General features: G+C 45.3%; 1 protein-coding gene across 1 annotated transcript in view; it reads right to left on the reverse strand.

The window, feature by feature from the left end:
* skila (SKI-like proto-oncogene a) overlaps positions 1 to 16,450 on the reverse strand; it is a 33,731-nt gene that overhangs the window by 11,030 nt on the left and 6,251 nt on the right. Inside the window, exons 3-4 of the mRNA XM_062405321.1 lie at positions 1,854 to 1,949; positions 951 to 1,039 (exon numbers count right to left, since the gene is read on the reverse strand). Of these exons, the coding sequence (XP_062261305.1) occupies positions 951 to 1,039; positions 1,854 to 1,949 (185 nt within the window). The remainder of the gene's footprint in view (positions 1 to 950; positions 1,040 to 1,853; positions 1,950 to 16,450) is intronic.

The following is a 16,450-nucleotide window of genomic DNA, read 5'->3' on the forward strand; positions in this document are numbered from 1 at the left end:
TCTGTACAAGCCACGACTGGTTTGAGATGCGTAACCGTCCGGTAATGCCGGAGGTGACCAGAAATCTAAATCCTGCCATTTAGTCTGGCCCATGGTCAGTATGTCAAGCAGTCGCGTGTAGCTATGGCGCCATAAACCATCTAATTCCACCTTTTAATCTGGGTCAGATTACTGTGTGAGCTAGCAGAGCACTAGGCCCAAACACAGACTGGTGTGGTCTGGGGAGGGAAGACTGGAGGAAAAGAGGACCCGAGGAGGAGGAGGGAGGGAAATGAGAAGCTCATGTGATGAAGGACAGAGGACAAAGAGGGAACTGAGCAAGAAATGTTGGATGGGAACTACATTTACTAAAAAAGAAACTGATAGAAACCTTTCAAAATGAAACCTGACGCGACTTGGCAACTAACACAACCTAACAGTTTGGCACAGTTCACTTCCTCATAATGCACAGTTAAAAGAAACTAGAGCTTTTAATGTTCTCCAGCAAAACATACTTCTAAATCCAGACTGACTTTAAACAGCAATCTCATTATATCACTTAGAGACCAACCGTCTGTTGAAAAATCCTATTCTGACAACAAAATCTGTGAAGTCCTGTATATAATCAACATCTATTTTGATGATCAGGTAATTGTTTCCACTTATTTTTCATATCTGAACGTAAATGGAAAATGTGATAATGTTATGACAAGTTAATGGACTCGTAAATTATTTTGCCAATATTTCGAACAATCCATACACTAAAAGATTTATCAGGTCAAACAATTTATTAATGTCCAACAAAACAATATTTCCGACCTTTGGTTTACAGTTTAAACTTTGGGAACATGTGCTGGTCTTTTTTCCTATTTAATAACTTGCATATCAATCCTTTATTTAAAAAAAAAACTAACGTAAACCTTAACATGGGGCATTTGGGCTGTTTAATCAATGTTAATATGATGTAGTACCTGGGATGGACCAGGGTGGGGTGTTCTGGTTCCTCCTTAATGTCCGAAAAAAGACGGTTGAAGACCAAAGCAGGTGGAGATGTTTTTCCCTGTGGAAAACAAAAAACACACGCATATAAATATGATACAACACAGCAACACATTGGCTTTTCCAGCCTTTGTGTTGCAGCCACAAAGAGGCACAATGGCAGCTCATCCATCTACTTTTATTGATCTTTGCATACAATTTTTCAGTTGAATGGGTGAATTATCACAATGGCAATCAGATGCATGGCCACGCACACACATACATGCATACTCATGACTCCATGGAGAGAGAAACAGCAGGAGGAGATGGGAATGTGCTGTACTGCACATGGCACTCTCAGTGCCATTATCTAATAAAGCTAATATATGCATGCATACATGTGGATAAGGGATCATCCATCAGGCATCAGATGAGAGAGTGTGTGTGTGTGTGTGTGCGTGTGTGTTGCAGAAAAAAGATCCTGGTCACAATCATGATGAAGAGCTACTTTCCTCATGTGTGAATGTAAAGTCAGTGTGTGTGTGTGTGTGTGTGTGGGTGTGTGCGTGTGTGTGTGTGTGTGTGTGTGTGTGTGTGTGAAGTGAAAGGGGCTGGGGGGTGGGAGAGAGCAGAGCCTTTCCAGCAACCGTGTGTGTGTTTTCCTGGCCGGTCAGAGAGCAGAAGTGTGCCGCTATGAATGGGTGAACAGGGTGTGTGTCTGTCAGCGGGGACAGGGGTGGTGACCCTGAGAGCTGACCTGTGTGTAGAGGAGGGGGAGAGGAGGGGATGCTGGAGCAGTAGGAGGTGATGGAGAGACGGACGGACGGACGGACGTGTGTGTGTGTGTGTTTGTGTGTGTGTGGTGGTGGAGGGGGGGGGGGGAGAGAGAGACTGACCTTTCTCGCAGGGTAGGTATTGGCCATCTTGCCACTGGGTGAGCACAGGTCTGCTGAGGATTTCCTCACCTGGCTCTCCTCCTCCTCCACAGCCTTCTGAAAGACACAGAGAGAGGGGGGGCACGAGTTATACAGATGGAAAAACACACTCCAAAACTGACAGTAAGGACGTAACACAGGAGACAGTGGTAAGAATATGTTGAACAATTAAAGTGATGCACACTCTTGTCAGGCAGCATGGGAACGAGAGGAAGGAATTGGAGGGGGAGGGGGGGAGGCACCACCACGGTCACGAAAGGGACAAGATTGAGATGAATGGAATTAAAACAATAGGAAATAGAGACAAATGACATCCAAGAGGTAGAAAATGGAGACAAATGGGGACGGATACAGCGTAAACCAGCCGTGATACAGTATCGGAGAGGACGAAAGTGGCAGGAAGATGGATAAGTAAAGAGCAGCGACTGAAGGAGACTGCTCGGGAAGGTCTATGAATAAAACACAAGAGAAGCTGTGCAGATAAGTCAACATGGCTACTACATGGCATGTCATTAAGTGCTTGTGTGCGTGTGATTCATCGTTACACATACAGCGTATTAGGGGTCGCGTTCTCGTCAAGATGCATCTATGTATGTGAGTGTTGACTGTCTTTTATAATTAATTGTGTCAGCTTGGTACCCCGGGAGCCATGTGTGTTCGAATAAATACTGGTGGTGCTGCGTGTAGTTGTGCAACTGTTCGTCTCTAAATGTGTGTGTTTTTTTTATCAAATCCAGGACACGCTCAGCGAGAGGCCACAAGCTGATGGAGTTGATGCTTATCTGTGGCAGACAGGCCTAACACTACACACATGCTGCCTGCAGTTAGCGTGCACACACACACACACGCACCCACAACCAAACTAACTTGTAGCACAGGCACCAGAGGAGCCAAGTCGCAACATGAACAGCCAGGTAGAACACAGCAACAGAAAGACAAATGATGAAGAAGAGGGGTTTAGAGAGGAGAGAGTACGTGGGAGGAAAAGGGGATGCAGGAGTTAAGAGGGCAGAGGAAGAGAGGGATTCCAATGAAGAGAAAAGTGCAAAGGCGGGGAGCCGAACAGAGGGAGAAGGGGGATAGAGGTTGTAGAAAGCATCAATAATTGACTTACTAGCCTTTAAAAGCTGGTAAAATGACTGCACACACACGTGCACGCACGCAGTCGGACAGTGAATAACAGACACCAGTTCATCAGCTGGACTAAAGGATTTTCATGTGTGCTATATTTTCTAAAAGACACCATCTTTAGCAGCGATAAACAGCACACAAAACATGCACATCACACATCCACACAAACGAAGTTTGTAAGGATTTGTTGCATTCTTCTGTTTTCTATCTTTCACCTTGGGCATATTTCAAAGACTGAAAGACTCTGAACACGTTTCTGTTTCTGTAGCCCGTTTCAAAGACAACTACTACTCCTGACTTGTGAGCGTGTGAATTCATGTGTACTGTATGTGGGGGAAAGTCCCACATTTACAACGGCATGAAAGAATGAGCATGTGCATGCAAATGTAAAAGGCTCCAGCCATATGCGTAGCCAGGTGTGTCTCTGCGTCTGTGTGTACAGAAGGGGGCTTGTCTGCTTATGAGCGCTTGTGGTTGGTGTTTTTTCCTTTTTTTTACTCCAGAAAGCAGCACTGCAGCACAGAGGGGAGAGAGGGAGGTAGGGAGGAAGAGGGGAGACAGTTATGGGACGGGGCAGACACAGGGAAGGAGGGGACAGAGAGAGGAGAATTGACAGAAGCAACAATAAACCCACTGCAGTGGTGTGGCGGAGGTGAGCTGGACCCTTGTCAGCTGGATTTCCTCCAATATCAAGGTTGTCTGAACGTGTGTGTGCCAGTGTGTATTGCCCCCTATGCACACCAACGCTCCAATGTGTCCCTCTCCCCGCACAAGTGTGTGTGAGACAAACACAGACAGAGGCAGCGCACGAGGCCAACTGACATTACCACCAGGTCGTCCAGGGGTCTTTCATGTGCTTGACCCCACAGCAGCAGATGTCGGTTGATGAGAGGACTGACAGCTCATTAAAAGGTGGGACTGTGTGCGTGTGCGTGTTTACGAACACAAAGCGTGTGCGTGTGTGTGTGTACATATGGACCATACATGTACGTGTGTTCCACTAATGGCTGCCTATGTCTCTCCCTGTAATTCCCGCTTACCTGACAGTTGACAGCTTAACGCCCACCACCCAACACCCACCACCCACCCCCATTCGTTATTCCTGCTCCTCTACACTCTCTATTCCTTAATGAATGTGTGCGGGTGCAAACGCTTGCACATTTTCAACAGTTTTCCTGCCCGTCCCTCTCTCTCTCTCTCTATCTCTCTCTTTCTCTCTCTTTCTCTCGTACATTCCACCTCCCCACCCCCCAATGTGCTTTATTAACGCACACCATGCTGCGACTGAGGCCTAATCTGCAGTAATGAACCTCCTCTCTTATGTGGGTTGCCTATGCGACACACAAACACATGCGAACACACACTTACACACACACAAGCACACACAAACAGTCCCCCTAACCCCACAATGTCTCCAGTCCTTTGTCAGGCTGAAGCTCGCCTTATGACAATGTGGATTAGCATTCCACACACTCGCTCAGCTGAACTCTGCCCTGTTGTTCCTAATCACCAGCAGTCTGCCTGCCGCTGCAGATACACACATACACACAGACCGCTATGCACAGCTACATGACACACACGGCCATGTGAACTTTGTGACCCATTTCTGGAGCCTCGGTTAGGTCCCCCGACCATTAGCACACATGACATTTCTCCAGCCGATGCATAAATGGAGCAGAAGGTGTTTTTTTCCTTGTGTCTGTGTTGCCGGAGTGCTGTTGAATCCGACAATAACAAGCAGGCACTCATAAACGCAGACATGCGTGAACATACGTTACCATACCGTACATACCGGACAATGGCGGAAAGTGAAGGCAATTTAGCAGCAGCCTTGTGTTTATACAAAGAGCTCTATCTGCGTTTCCCTGTGTAAAGCACTAACATCTTATTTACAACACAAACACGTGTTGCCTCTCTTTACAGCTGGATATTTACATCAATGGGGCAATCGAAATGGAGGCGGACATTAACATGTGAGCTTCTCTTAACGGTAAACAAGAATCTAAAAATGTGTTGCTTTAAGCTCTACATTATGTTCATTTTGTCACTGCTCTGAGCATTAGATTTCATAATGTTCATAATTAGTGAAAGGGCCATCATATGATCAAAGAAAAGCTGGTTTCAGACTTAATTTCTTTTTCAGCAGAAAACTTCAGACGATGTAAGAACGTCTCTTTCAGCTCCTGCCAGTCTCTAATGGTCCCAGCTCACAAGACATTTTTATCGGTTAGTCTACTTTTGGTGTGATTTATATGTATCGAAGCTGAAGGTAGACGCACACACACATACACGGGCGCACACAAACACACACACTGCCACGCAGACTGCAAACAAGTCCGAGGTCAAGATCTCTTCTTCCTCCCCTCTCCGTCTCCACTTCAGTCACGTGGACACTCCAGATGACTGCCGTCTCAGTGCGTGCATACACACACACATTTACTCTCGGCTATAAATACACATCCTGTCTCCAAACATGTATAATAAAACACATACAAGGCTTGCACTGCACCACACTCACACTCAAACACACACACATACATTGAAGTGATGCATTTTCCATTCAGCAAATCTTAGTTTTAAAAATGTAGAAGCAAAATTAAACACATTCAGCAGAGTGATCAGTAAAAACAAACTTCCAAAACTACTAATAAACGGAACATGACACTCTTTGAGAACATTTTGGAGCCACAAAAAGAGTTGAATTAATCAGTACACGGTACACAGAGTCCCTTTATCAAGCAGAATAAACAAATATTTTATCAGTTTCATTAGGATATTCGAAAAAGTATCAGTGTGTTGTTGTTTTCAGCAGGAAGCAGGAATAGATTTTTCAAAAGATATCATACAGAAATAACTGTAAGACTCTGCCCTGGATTTAAAACACACGGTCACACATAGACACAAACAAACAACCAAAACACGTCTCAACAAGCCTGATGGCAAATCTTATCTAGGGCACAATAAAGAGTGTGCAAGCCTTATTCTGACCTTTCATCCCAGAGCAGGCGGCCTGTGTTGGAGTGTAATTGTGTGTGTTTTAAAGTATATTTAAAATCCCTTGTGTGCCCTTAAACATTAACACTGAGGTCGTCGCATGTGCTGAAACGCCAGCGTCAGGGCTTGGGTATGAAAACTGAACCAAACCCCTGGTGATCCCCACGGTCTCGTTCACGGGGCAGAAACAGAGGGGTTCAGAAACAATAACTGTGCCACCCATCCTCCCTCTTCCCCCCTCTTCCTTCTACTCCCCCCCCCCCTGAGCCATTCATGCGCCTGGCATTCAAGAAGCGGAGGCAGAGGGCAAAGGAGAGCGGCAGGCAGCAGATGAGGATGCAGTAATGCAGCTCATTCTCATTTTTCCTCGCGCAGGAGGAAGTGAAACAGCCTTTATTTGGGTGCTTTTCATTCGCCCTCACACACAGACACACAAGGGGAACTAGGAACACACATACACAGACGCTCAGAGACAGCCAGTCACGCCCTGTCTGTTTCTAAACCACATCCTGCTCTGCTGCGGTCGTCAACTGTGTCAAAGATCAAGATACAGATACGTAGATATATATACTTCCTGGACAAACCATGCAACAATAAGATATTGAAGCTTCGTGGCTCCAAAGTTAATTTGCTCGCAGTTAAGATCTGACATATGGACCTTGTGTCTTTCTTTGGGATACCGTATTATATATTATATATCGCACCGACCCCCACTCGGACACTAGAGTTCTTGATATGAACGTCTTAAGCCAATGAGCTGCACTTTGTTTTAGCGGCCAAATCAATAAACGCCCACAGGGGAAGCAGGCAGCAAAAGTGGAGGTTTTAAGTACTCTCATTAACTCAACACTGAAAAGAGAATGTAGATTTTCAGTTCTTGACTTGTTACCTGAGGGGAATACTAAGATCTTCAGTTGTAGTCGTGTATTAGGGAATAAAATTTAAAAAAGACCTGTTTGTTTGCCCAAAACTGAGATATTACTCAATCGTTTCAAGACATAAAACAGCAGGACACAGACAAGGACAGGTCTGACAGGTGGACAGCAAGACAAACAGGTGACAGAGGGAAACAGGGAAGTAGAGACAGAAATAAAAAAAAGGTGCAAAGACAACATGTAATTGTCTGTCTGTTTGTGCCTCCCCTCAACCACACACACCTGTTCCTCCCTCTTTCCAAACACAACGAGAAAACAGCAGAGCTAGACAAGCATAGTGATAACGATCAGCCAGACTAGTCATGCCACACACACACACACACACACACACACACACACACACACACAGAGAGAGAGAGATAAGGACAGGTTCCTTCCCAACTTGCTTTGGCTTCAGGCCTCGGGCACATTTTTGCGTCACATGGGCGATCTGTCTAGACAGTCATCACACACACACACAGCCGCACATGCACACGCACACACACACACACTGAGCATTTCCCCTCCCTGCCAATGTGTTGAGCGCCTTCGTCCACAGCTACTGCTCCAGTCAGCCATTTTACAATCCACCCAGCCTTGAAAGCTACAGCCAGTGGAACTGAATGGAGAAACGGCTAGTGGGAATTTATGAGTGAAAATGAGGCAAGTTATAAAAGTGAGAATCCCCCCCCCCCTCCCTCTGTCCACCAAACCCAAGCTTCACCACAGACACAGGCGTTTAATATGGAAACTAGCGACAGCACTCCTCTATGATCCTTTACATAAAAAGCAGCCTCTTTAAACTCTCTCGATCAATTTTTCTATTCATCTCCCCCCTCTCTCTTTCTCTTTCGCTCTCTCTCTATCTCTCTCCCTCTCTTTGTCTCTCTATTCTGTTTCTCATGTTTCACAGCCAAATCCCAGGCGGGCGCCTCAAGTCTATATTCACTGCAGTATGAGCAGGGCTGTAATAATGTTACCTCATGAATGGACAAATTGTCTAACTGGAATACACTAGGCCACACTGTCTGAGGTGTACCACCCCCCACCCTGTCTCACAAACACCATCAACAGTAATGATTATTTTTATTATCAATTGATCTGCCAGTTACATTTTCCATTGATCAGTTAATTGTTAAGGTTATGGATTGAGTCTTACAAAATGGACCAAATGTCAATCGCAGTTCAATATGGCCTCTCCGGGAGTCTTGTTTTGTCCGACCATCAGTCCAAAATCCAACAATACTAAATTAACTATCCAAGAGGTTTACGAAAAACAATCAAATGGAGACATTTGATTGGCTAAAAATAGGGCTTAATTTATCCTTTTTCCTAAATTATTAAACACAATTAATTTCCTGTTCATATCTCAAAAACATAGAATTCTTCTGCTACAGAGTATTATTGAGATTACTAAGCTTCTAGCTGCCATAATGACCACGGTGACAATTAGTGCAGATCGATTATCTGGTCGACGGGAAATTAATCCAAAACAACTCTGATCATTAATAATTTAAGTCATTTATCGAGCTGAAATTCAAATTGAAATCTTTCGGCCTTTATTCAGGCAGAATAAACAATGCTGGTAACTTCGTGAACAGAGTAAGTATATAGAAAAATAAGATAAATTTAGATCCGTTGATGCAGCTAAGATTTATGATTCAGCCTTGTGAGAGATAAGCTCAGTGTGAAGGGTGAGAGATTTTAGATATCGGAAAATTTCCTGTTTGTCCTTTCAGCGGCTGCATCGCGTATTATGTGAAGGCCTAATGTTTCCGACTGTAAAATCCATATGATATCTGAACCTCATCTCCCCCCTCCCCCCCAAGATGTATTATTATGTTAAACATGAAGCATTAAAGCTCTTCTTCAAAATGTGGTCAGTGGTTTTCATCCCATCTGCACACACACACACACACACACACGAGGAAATTGAAGTATGTTTGATGTTTGAGTCAGTGAAGGGCATTCAAATCATCCATGTGTAAGAGAGCATACTATACTGTACATGTGCGGCTCGCCGTCTCTAGCACAGCAGCTCAGCGTGTGTCTGTGCTCTACTTTCCTTCCCCGCTGCCCCCCCAGTGTGTTAATTACCAAAGCTGCCAAGACTCACCTATGTGAGTCAACAAGGCCAGGAGACACACATTTAAACACGGATACACACACACAAGTAAACAGTCAACCCATCAAACAGCGGCTCCATCAAAAAGCAGTGTAGGAGGACGAGGAGAGTGACGTAGTTTACCGCAAGCAAACTGTCGTGCACACAAGCAAACACACTTCAGGCTCCCAGGAGAACACATGGACTGAGAATGAGGCCAGTGGGCCCTTGTCTTGTCTGAAGATGACTGTACTCATCATTTGAGCTTAAGCAAAGGCCAATGTGTGTGTGGTCTACACCATCTCTAAAAAGCCAAAGAGAAAGACTAAAGAGAAGTTAACAGCCAAAAGACATTGTTTGGAGGTAGGTTACTGGTTCAAATCAGTAATTAGGGATACACATTCTGCCATAAAAAAAACAACAACAAATGATCTGCCTGGTTTTCTTTACAAGGAAACTGGATTTACTATTCGAAAGGATGAAACAACTCAGAGTGCTTGGAGACAGAGGGGAGTGAGAGAACTGCAGAGTGAGCGAGCGTTGCTAAGCAGACTGAAAGCCGAGAGAGGCTGTCAGCAAGCCAGCAGTGAACTGCTATCACTACACAGAGAGAGAAAACACAAAATGGAGACACTGCCCGACCCTCTGTCTTTGCAATAAATTACACAGCATTCACTAGAATGCCTCAAAAAACATGCCGAGGCCTGCATGCACCAGCCTTTCTGCGTCTCAATCAGACTCTGCAACAGCAAGCTCATCAGAATTTGGGCTGATTGCCATTTTAAGTCTAGACTTGAAGCAATTAGATGCCAAAATTATCTCAAGTTTCTGGGTGAAAGGTGAAAGGTGGAAATAAAAACGTATTTCTCGTGATGCATCTCTACAAACAAGTTTAAAGAAAAATATAGGCTTCACATTTGAATAAGTGAGTGATAAACGCAAGAGTTGTAGTGGCCTCAGACTGAAATCCCCTCTTCCCTCGCGCTAGTGTGCAGTCATAATATCGATCTGTGGTTTGTTTACTTCCTCCTCAGCGCAGGAGGCTGCTCTGCTGTAACGTGGGATACTGCAGTAAATGTCAACGCTTGGTTGGTTATCACTGTCTGCAACGAGAGGGCAAGTCAGAGAGGGAATGAGGGTAAAGAGACTGACCCCCCCGATACAGCCACAGCTCTACGAAGAGAAAGATCCACCTGGCCAAAATGCCTTGCATGGCTAAATCTATCACAGACACACTGACAGACAGACAGTTACATCCGAACAGGCCCAGGGTCCTCTGACTGTTCTGCAGGGAGCTCTGGACTCATCCATATTACATGCAGGAGCTTGTTTGAAGCTTCTACTGCTCGACTCTGCATGGGCAGCTTGGCTTTGCTGTCCAGGCCCCTCGGGCCCGCCTGTCGCTCCCACACACAAACATTCAGACACACAAACACACACACACACAGGTCCTGTAATGCAAATCCATCAGCTTCCATGACTCTCCCTCTATTTCTCTGTCACAAACTCTTTTTATCAAACCAAGTCTCAGAATACTATTCTCTCTACTTTCACAATGAAGGTAGGACTGCAGAATTCAGGAGATATATATACTTTTAATATGAAGAAACCTGAATTATCAAAATTAAAAGCCCCTCAATAGTGAATAATGAACATACAAAATCAACCAGCATTTGCCCAGAGGCTGCTGTTTATTTCCGTTCTGCTTGCATCGATCTTGATACATTAATATGACAGGTGAACCCACAGTCCACTAACTTGATCACCAGACTTTCCTCATTGAAACAGTCACTGTCTGAGGCGAGCTTGACAACAGCCCAAGCAAAGTGCGGCTGTGTTTGGTAAATGTCATTACGGTTGAGTCAGAGCTCTAAGTGAACACACCTGGGCGTACATCAAACAGACTGAGTGAGAGACTGGAACGGTGATAAATCTTTGACCTGGCTCCACCGTGACGCTGATGAGTGGAGAGCAGACCACAGCTCTGATGGAGCACTGTGACTCACGCCGCATGATAGAATTGGCGTGGTGAATGGAGGAAGTGGTGGATGGCAGCGGTTGCATTTGTGTGCGTGTCTCTGGCAGTGGGTAACCCCTTTGGCTTCCTTTAATCATGAACAGCGGACTGTCATCTGCACTGTGTCCCGTGCTGCTGCGTGTCTTTGTGTATGTCTCATCTGCCTGACAAGAGATGTCATCATGCGGACACATTCAAAGCTCCAGTCATGGTCAAGTCACAGTCTGACACTTTGTCATTGACGATAACACAAGGACACAAAGTTTGAAGCTTGAATTTAAGTGTCAACAGTGACTTTAATTGTTTTATGGGGCACAGATATTTACTGAATAGAAAATGAGGGTGTCTGCCAAAGCAACAAACGGTATGAGGCAACCTTGCCAAAATCTAGCATCATCTGACTGGAGGCAACATTTTTTTTCCCCTTAACCTGAGTCATTTTTCTTCAGAAGTATAGCACATATGTCCTCATCCCGTGTCAGGATGCATCTCAGCCAGAACATTGTAATAGTGATGACAAAGAAAATGTCTGGCATTGCAAAGTGCACTTGTCACAGGATCTGGCGAAAATGCAGTCAAGACTTGGAACCAGAGTGCAATGCTTCACTGTTCAAAGGATAAAGTCAAGGGTAACAAGGCTCCATGCTGGCCAAGTCGCTCCAGCAGCAAGGCTCTGTGAATGTGAGCAACGGTGAAGCCAGAAAACGAGGTGGACACGCAAAGAATCAGTGCCACATGAGGAGTCAACTAGAGCTTCACACAGACACACACAACACTCTCTTGCTTGGGCAGAGTTGAGGAAGGACTTGAGTGTTTACCTGAATGCAAGGATGCTGTTTACTGCCCAGCGTCAACTCATGCAACTTTTAATTTGGCCTCCACAGATGAAGTTTACACTGCTATATTATACTATACTAGTACATTCTAAAAGCCATTATGTAATTAATTGCATCCGGAGGTCAATGACCTTGAGGACTGTCTACTACGTATCCTATGCTGCAGAGAATTGCAGTGGGATTGTTGAGGATCCAGAGGGAAACAGCGCTCTATTAACAGGATCTAGATGAGCTGGTATGAAGCCCTGGGGAATATGAGGCAGCGGCGCCTGCATCTTTGTATGTCTGTGTCTTCCATAAGAAATATCAGGGAGACAGACTATTCCCTGTCAGCCAGCATGCAGATGGGAGTTGCGGCGGGATAAACACATCAGCATTCAGCAGGGAAGAGACAGAACGAAACAAAAGTCTGGGTAAATCACAAAATGTCACTCGTTCCACCTTCACTAAGGCAGAGTGTGTCCCAGTTGCAAATTTTACAGCCTCGTCCTGAGCAACATCTTTCAGACCCCTGGTGTGATGGGGATTTAAAGGGTATAGAGGCGGCCAGCAGTTGAAGGGGAAAGAAACTGTTGGACTTTAATGTTAGTGGAGCAAAGGTGAGCCGGCAAAATAAACGACTAACAGGAAAAGTAATCACCAACCCGAGCCTGGCAAGTTTGCATCTTTGCTGCGCTCATCTGGTGTGTAGGCGGAAGGTCAGAGCTAGCATGGGCCAGGGCAGCACTTGGCAGCCATTGTTGTGTGCAATTAAGCACATGGGGCCATTTGACAAAAGAACGTGGACACTTCATCAGGCATCTCAAGCAGGATGACTTCAATATGGAAATGACGGGCAATTACCAAACACGCAGAACATTACTGGCAAAGTGGAGAGATGGGGATTCCTTTAATCGTACACACTGACTATTTTCCCATGATTTCCCGGTGTTTGCAACATGCATAATTGATCAGTGTAGTGGCTGAGCTTAATGTGTCGTGAATGTGCCGGGTGGAAGCCCAGCGGGACTCATGACACGCCTTTGATATCCTGTGTTTATCTCCCTGTCTGGGAGACTGGGATTGTGGGTGAACATATCAGAGAGGGAGTCTAAGTGCCTATACGTTCTGTGTGTGTGTGTGTCCTTGCTGTCTATATGGTGCTCCTATGGAAAGCGCTGTCTCTGGATCTCTCTATTTATATCTGCATTAATCACCATTTCCCGCGGGAAGGCGGCACGGAAGAGTCTTTCAAATGCAAACGTGCAAAGTCTGCTTGCTCAAGACACGCACAGGCTGGCTGTCTCCCAGAGTCCTTTTACAGTATAGCTCCCTCGCTTCCGTCTCCCTGCCCCCATCACAACCTGCTCGCCTGACTGTCTCCCAGGGACGCCAGACAGTGGACGGTTAATCTCTTCATCAACACGTCAATTATTTTTTTTTAAGACTTTCCATTATTATAGTCCCATGCAAAACAACCCAACCAGGTTTGTGATACATGTTACAACCAAGCTTCTTTCTTTTTTATAGTCGTGTTTGAGATGAAAGCCCATTATATTCCCCTCTCTTTCACTTTCCTTTTCCTCAAAGGCAACATCAGGTATGCTGCCCTGAGGGTGTTGGGGGGGGGGGGCTACAAAAGCGGGTAAGAATTTCAGTTCACAACAATGAAACAATTAATAGACAGAATGCACAGAGCTTGAGCTTGAACTTTTTTAAGTCAAAGAAATCAATATATTGTGTTGCTGAAATGTCTTCTTAACATAGCATGCTAACCAGCTAGCCCTCGGCCATCAGTCGTAAATGAGACCATATAAACAGCTGTGTGCAGTCATCGTGTCTCTTTGACATTCCTACTCTTTCCTTAAACTTGCGAGGTTATGCTGAGGTTAGATTTATTTGAGCAAGCGTTAGCCTTACGCGAGCGGTGTGAGGACTGGTGGTTGTTGAGAGTTGTTGTAACTGGCAAATAGCCATTTAAAAGCCCATGGGGCATTTGTCTGGGAGGGGCTTTGCCAGTTTGTTTAGTCTGTGAGACTGCTGGCAGACATTGCACAGGCTCCAGTGTATCTGCTACCGCACATCAGATACACACAGCAGCACATTATCTTCTCCTGGTAGTGAGGTGGGAAGCTCAAGCCAAGGAAACAGTCAAAAATAACAAGCTGCAGCCAGGGCGGGGAATTACCACCAGCCGACCAAAGATTTATTTTTTTAACTGTGGGGTTGTAGCGAACAGGAAAAGCTGTGAGCTGGTTGTACAACCAATTAAAGTGGTCAACTCATATGTGGCTGAAAGGCCTGTGACCATTGTAAATGCTGTATTCGAAACCAAAACAATTTGAAAGATTCCTATCTATTATAGAAAAAGACTGAGAAGTAATGCATTTGGTGTTCTTCCAGTTAGCTGCAGTGCTTTTATGGAGCTTCGATACTGGCAATGACCTAATGGTGACATACCGGAGGCCCCTCGCCTCAGCCCCTCCCACCTTTGCGGGGCCCCATTTAGCCCTTTACAACAGGCAGCAAACACTGGCCAGAGCGGAGCATGTTGTGTACAGGGAACATGGACAGTTGTCCATATACCAAACTATATACAGGCATGATAGACTGTAGGTTACGCTAGGCCAGCTTTCAAAGAGGTTCCTGTGTGTGTTCTGCATAGTTGGATAAATGCTCTTTGGAAAATCACAGACAGACATAGAAATATGTGTACGAGTGTCTTGGTGTGGGGTGTGGGGCAAAGGAGAGGGCCGGGGAAATGCGAGCTTGCCCCCATGTGATTGGCCGACCAAGAGGGCTGTTCAAGGTTGTGGTTCAGCTCAGGTCTTGGGTAGGTTAATTTTCAACTCGGGGAAAGAAGAGCTGGGCCCCAAGCCCCCTGAAGCCACCTCCCTAACATGGCCGGATTAATGGAAGAAAAAAAAGTGTATAGCAGTGTGTGACGACGACGGCAGTCAGACCGACATGTCCTGGCCTTACTCTCTCATCTTCTTACTTTAATACTCTTTAGATCTCTGACTTTATTATAAAAGAGCCTCCCTCAGGGGTGGTATGTTTTGTTTTCTGACACATATACCCTTTTTGTGTCTGTTTGACACTACTTCTGTTTTGCTGCCTGTCTGAGTTACAAAAATTAAGGCAGCCAAAAGCAGAAGCAGAGGTGAGGTTAACTCGGGAGACGGGTGCACATGTCTCAACACAGTTAGGAACTTATGCAAAACCGGCAGCAGCCACCGCAAGTAAGTCTCCTAATTTCACTCTTCTTCCTTTTTCTCCCTGCCTCCGTCCATCTCCTCCTCTATTCAATGTCTGTGTCACCCAGCAACTCGCCACATCCATCAAGGTCGGAGACCCGATCAATAGCCACTGGCTTTCCTCTCATCCGCCTTTCAGACGCACACAAGTGGTCTTCTTGCTTATGTAACGATCGACTAATCGGGTCATTTGGCTGCTTATTTTGTTACTGTCCGCTGATTGGGGCCCAGGGGATACTGACCATTTACAGACACATATGGGCCACGGCAGAACTGTCTGCTTCAAAAGAAAGAAATGATGATGGGTGAGCAGCAGACTGAAGGCCATAAGTCAAGTTGTGCGAGGACACAAACCCACGAGAAGCAGGCAGATGGTTGATTGACGTCAAGATGGAAGGAGAGGTAGGAGGAAGAGATACGAAGGAAGCACAGTGAACGATTAGCATGTCTGCCAAAATCCAATTAGATGTAGCCCGAGAGAATGACTGACAAGCAGATAGACAGACAGACCGAGAAGACAGCCCTGGAGACAGCCAGAGAGTGCAGCTGCACTGGTCTGCGGTAATGAAGTCACTGGTTTTCAAATAGCAAATAGAGGAAGCCAGAGAGATGCAGCTGTCTGCCGTCTGTGCCGCAGCCACTGTGTCAGCCCAGGCGGGGAGTCAGACAGAGGAAGGCTGTTCTCTCCGTCTGACACTTCTGACTCTGGGCCAGAAAAACGCTACAAACAAGGCTGAGGCAAACACGCATTACACAGCTATGTTCACTATGTTGCTCGCCCATGAGGTTATGCTCGCTGGGGTTCGGAAACATTCCTAAAATATCAGTTTGTGTATCAGTTTATTGGTTCTTACTTGGAAATAGACCTGGAAAAGCTTATAATTCTTGTCAAAACAAGCAAGAGATAATCACAGTTGTGTGTAATTATTTATATTTTGAACAGTAAATTTACATTTATGTATATCTGTATCGTGAAAATTACTTGAATTGTTATAAACACTTTGGTAATACACCGTTTTGCTGTCTGGTAACATAGAACCCAAATACACGAAATGCCCCTTGAGCAACACAGATATTTCACAAGGTTGGCGGGGATGATCATCAAATTGGAAATTCTGTTACTTCCTGTCTCGTTGGGAAAAATAAAAAAACACCCATTCAAATGAGGACACACAATCCTGTCACGGAGGAAAGTACAAGTGTCTGTCACAACCCCTGTCCGCAAAATGAACCCATTGTTCGTCAGACACTTGAGTAACTCTTGAAAAAACAGTACGGCTTCTGCTTGTTGCTGTCTGTCGATGGCTTCTGTCTGTATTTACACAA

The sequence above is a fragment of the Platichthys flesus genome, chromosome 14 (genome assembly GCF_949316205.1).
Source record: "Platichthys flesus chromosome 14, fPlaFle2.1, whole genome shotgun sequence".
Taxonomy (NCBI): Eukaryota; Metazoa; Chordata; class Actinopteri; order Pleuronectiformes; family Pleuronectidae; genus Platichthys; species Platichthys flesus.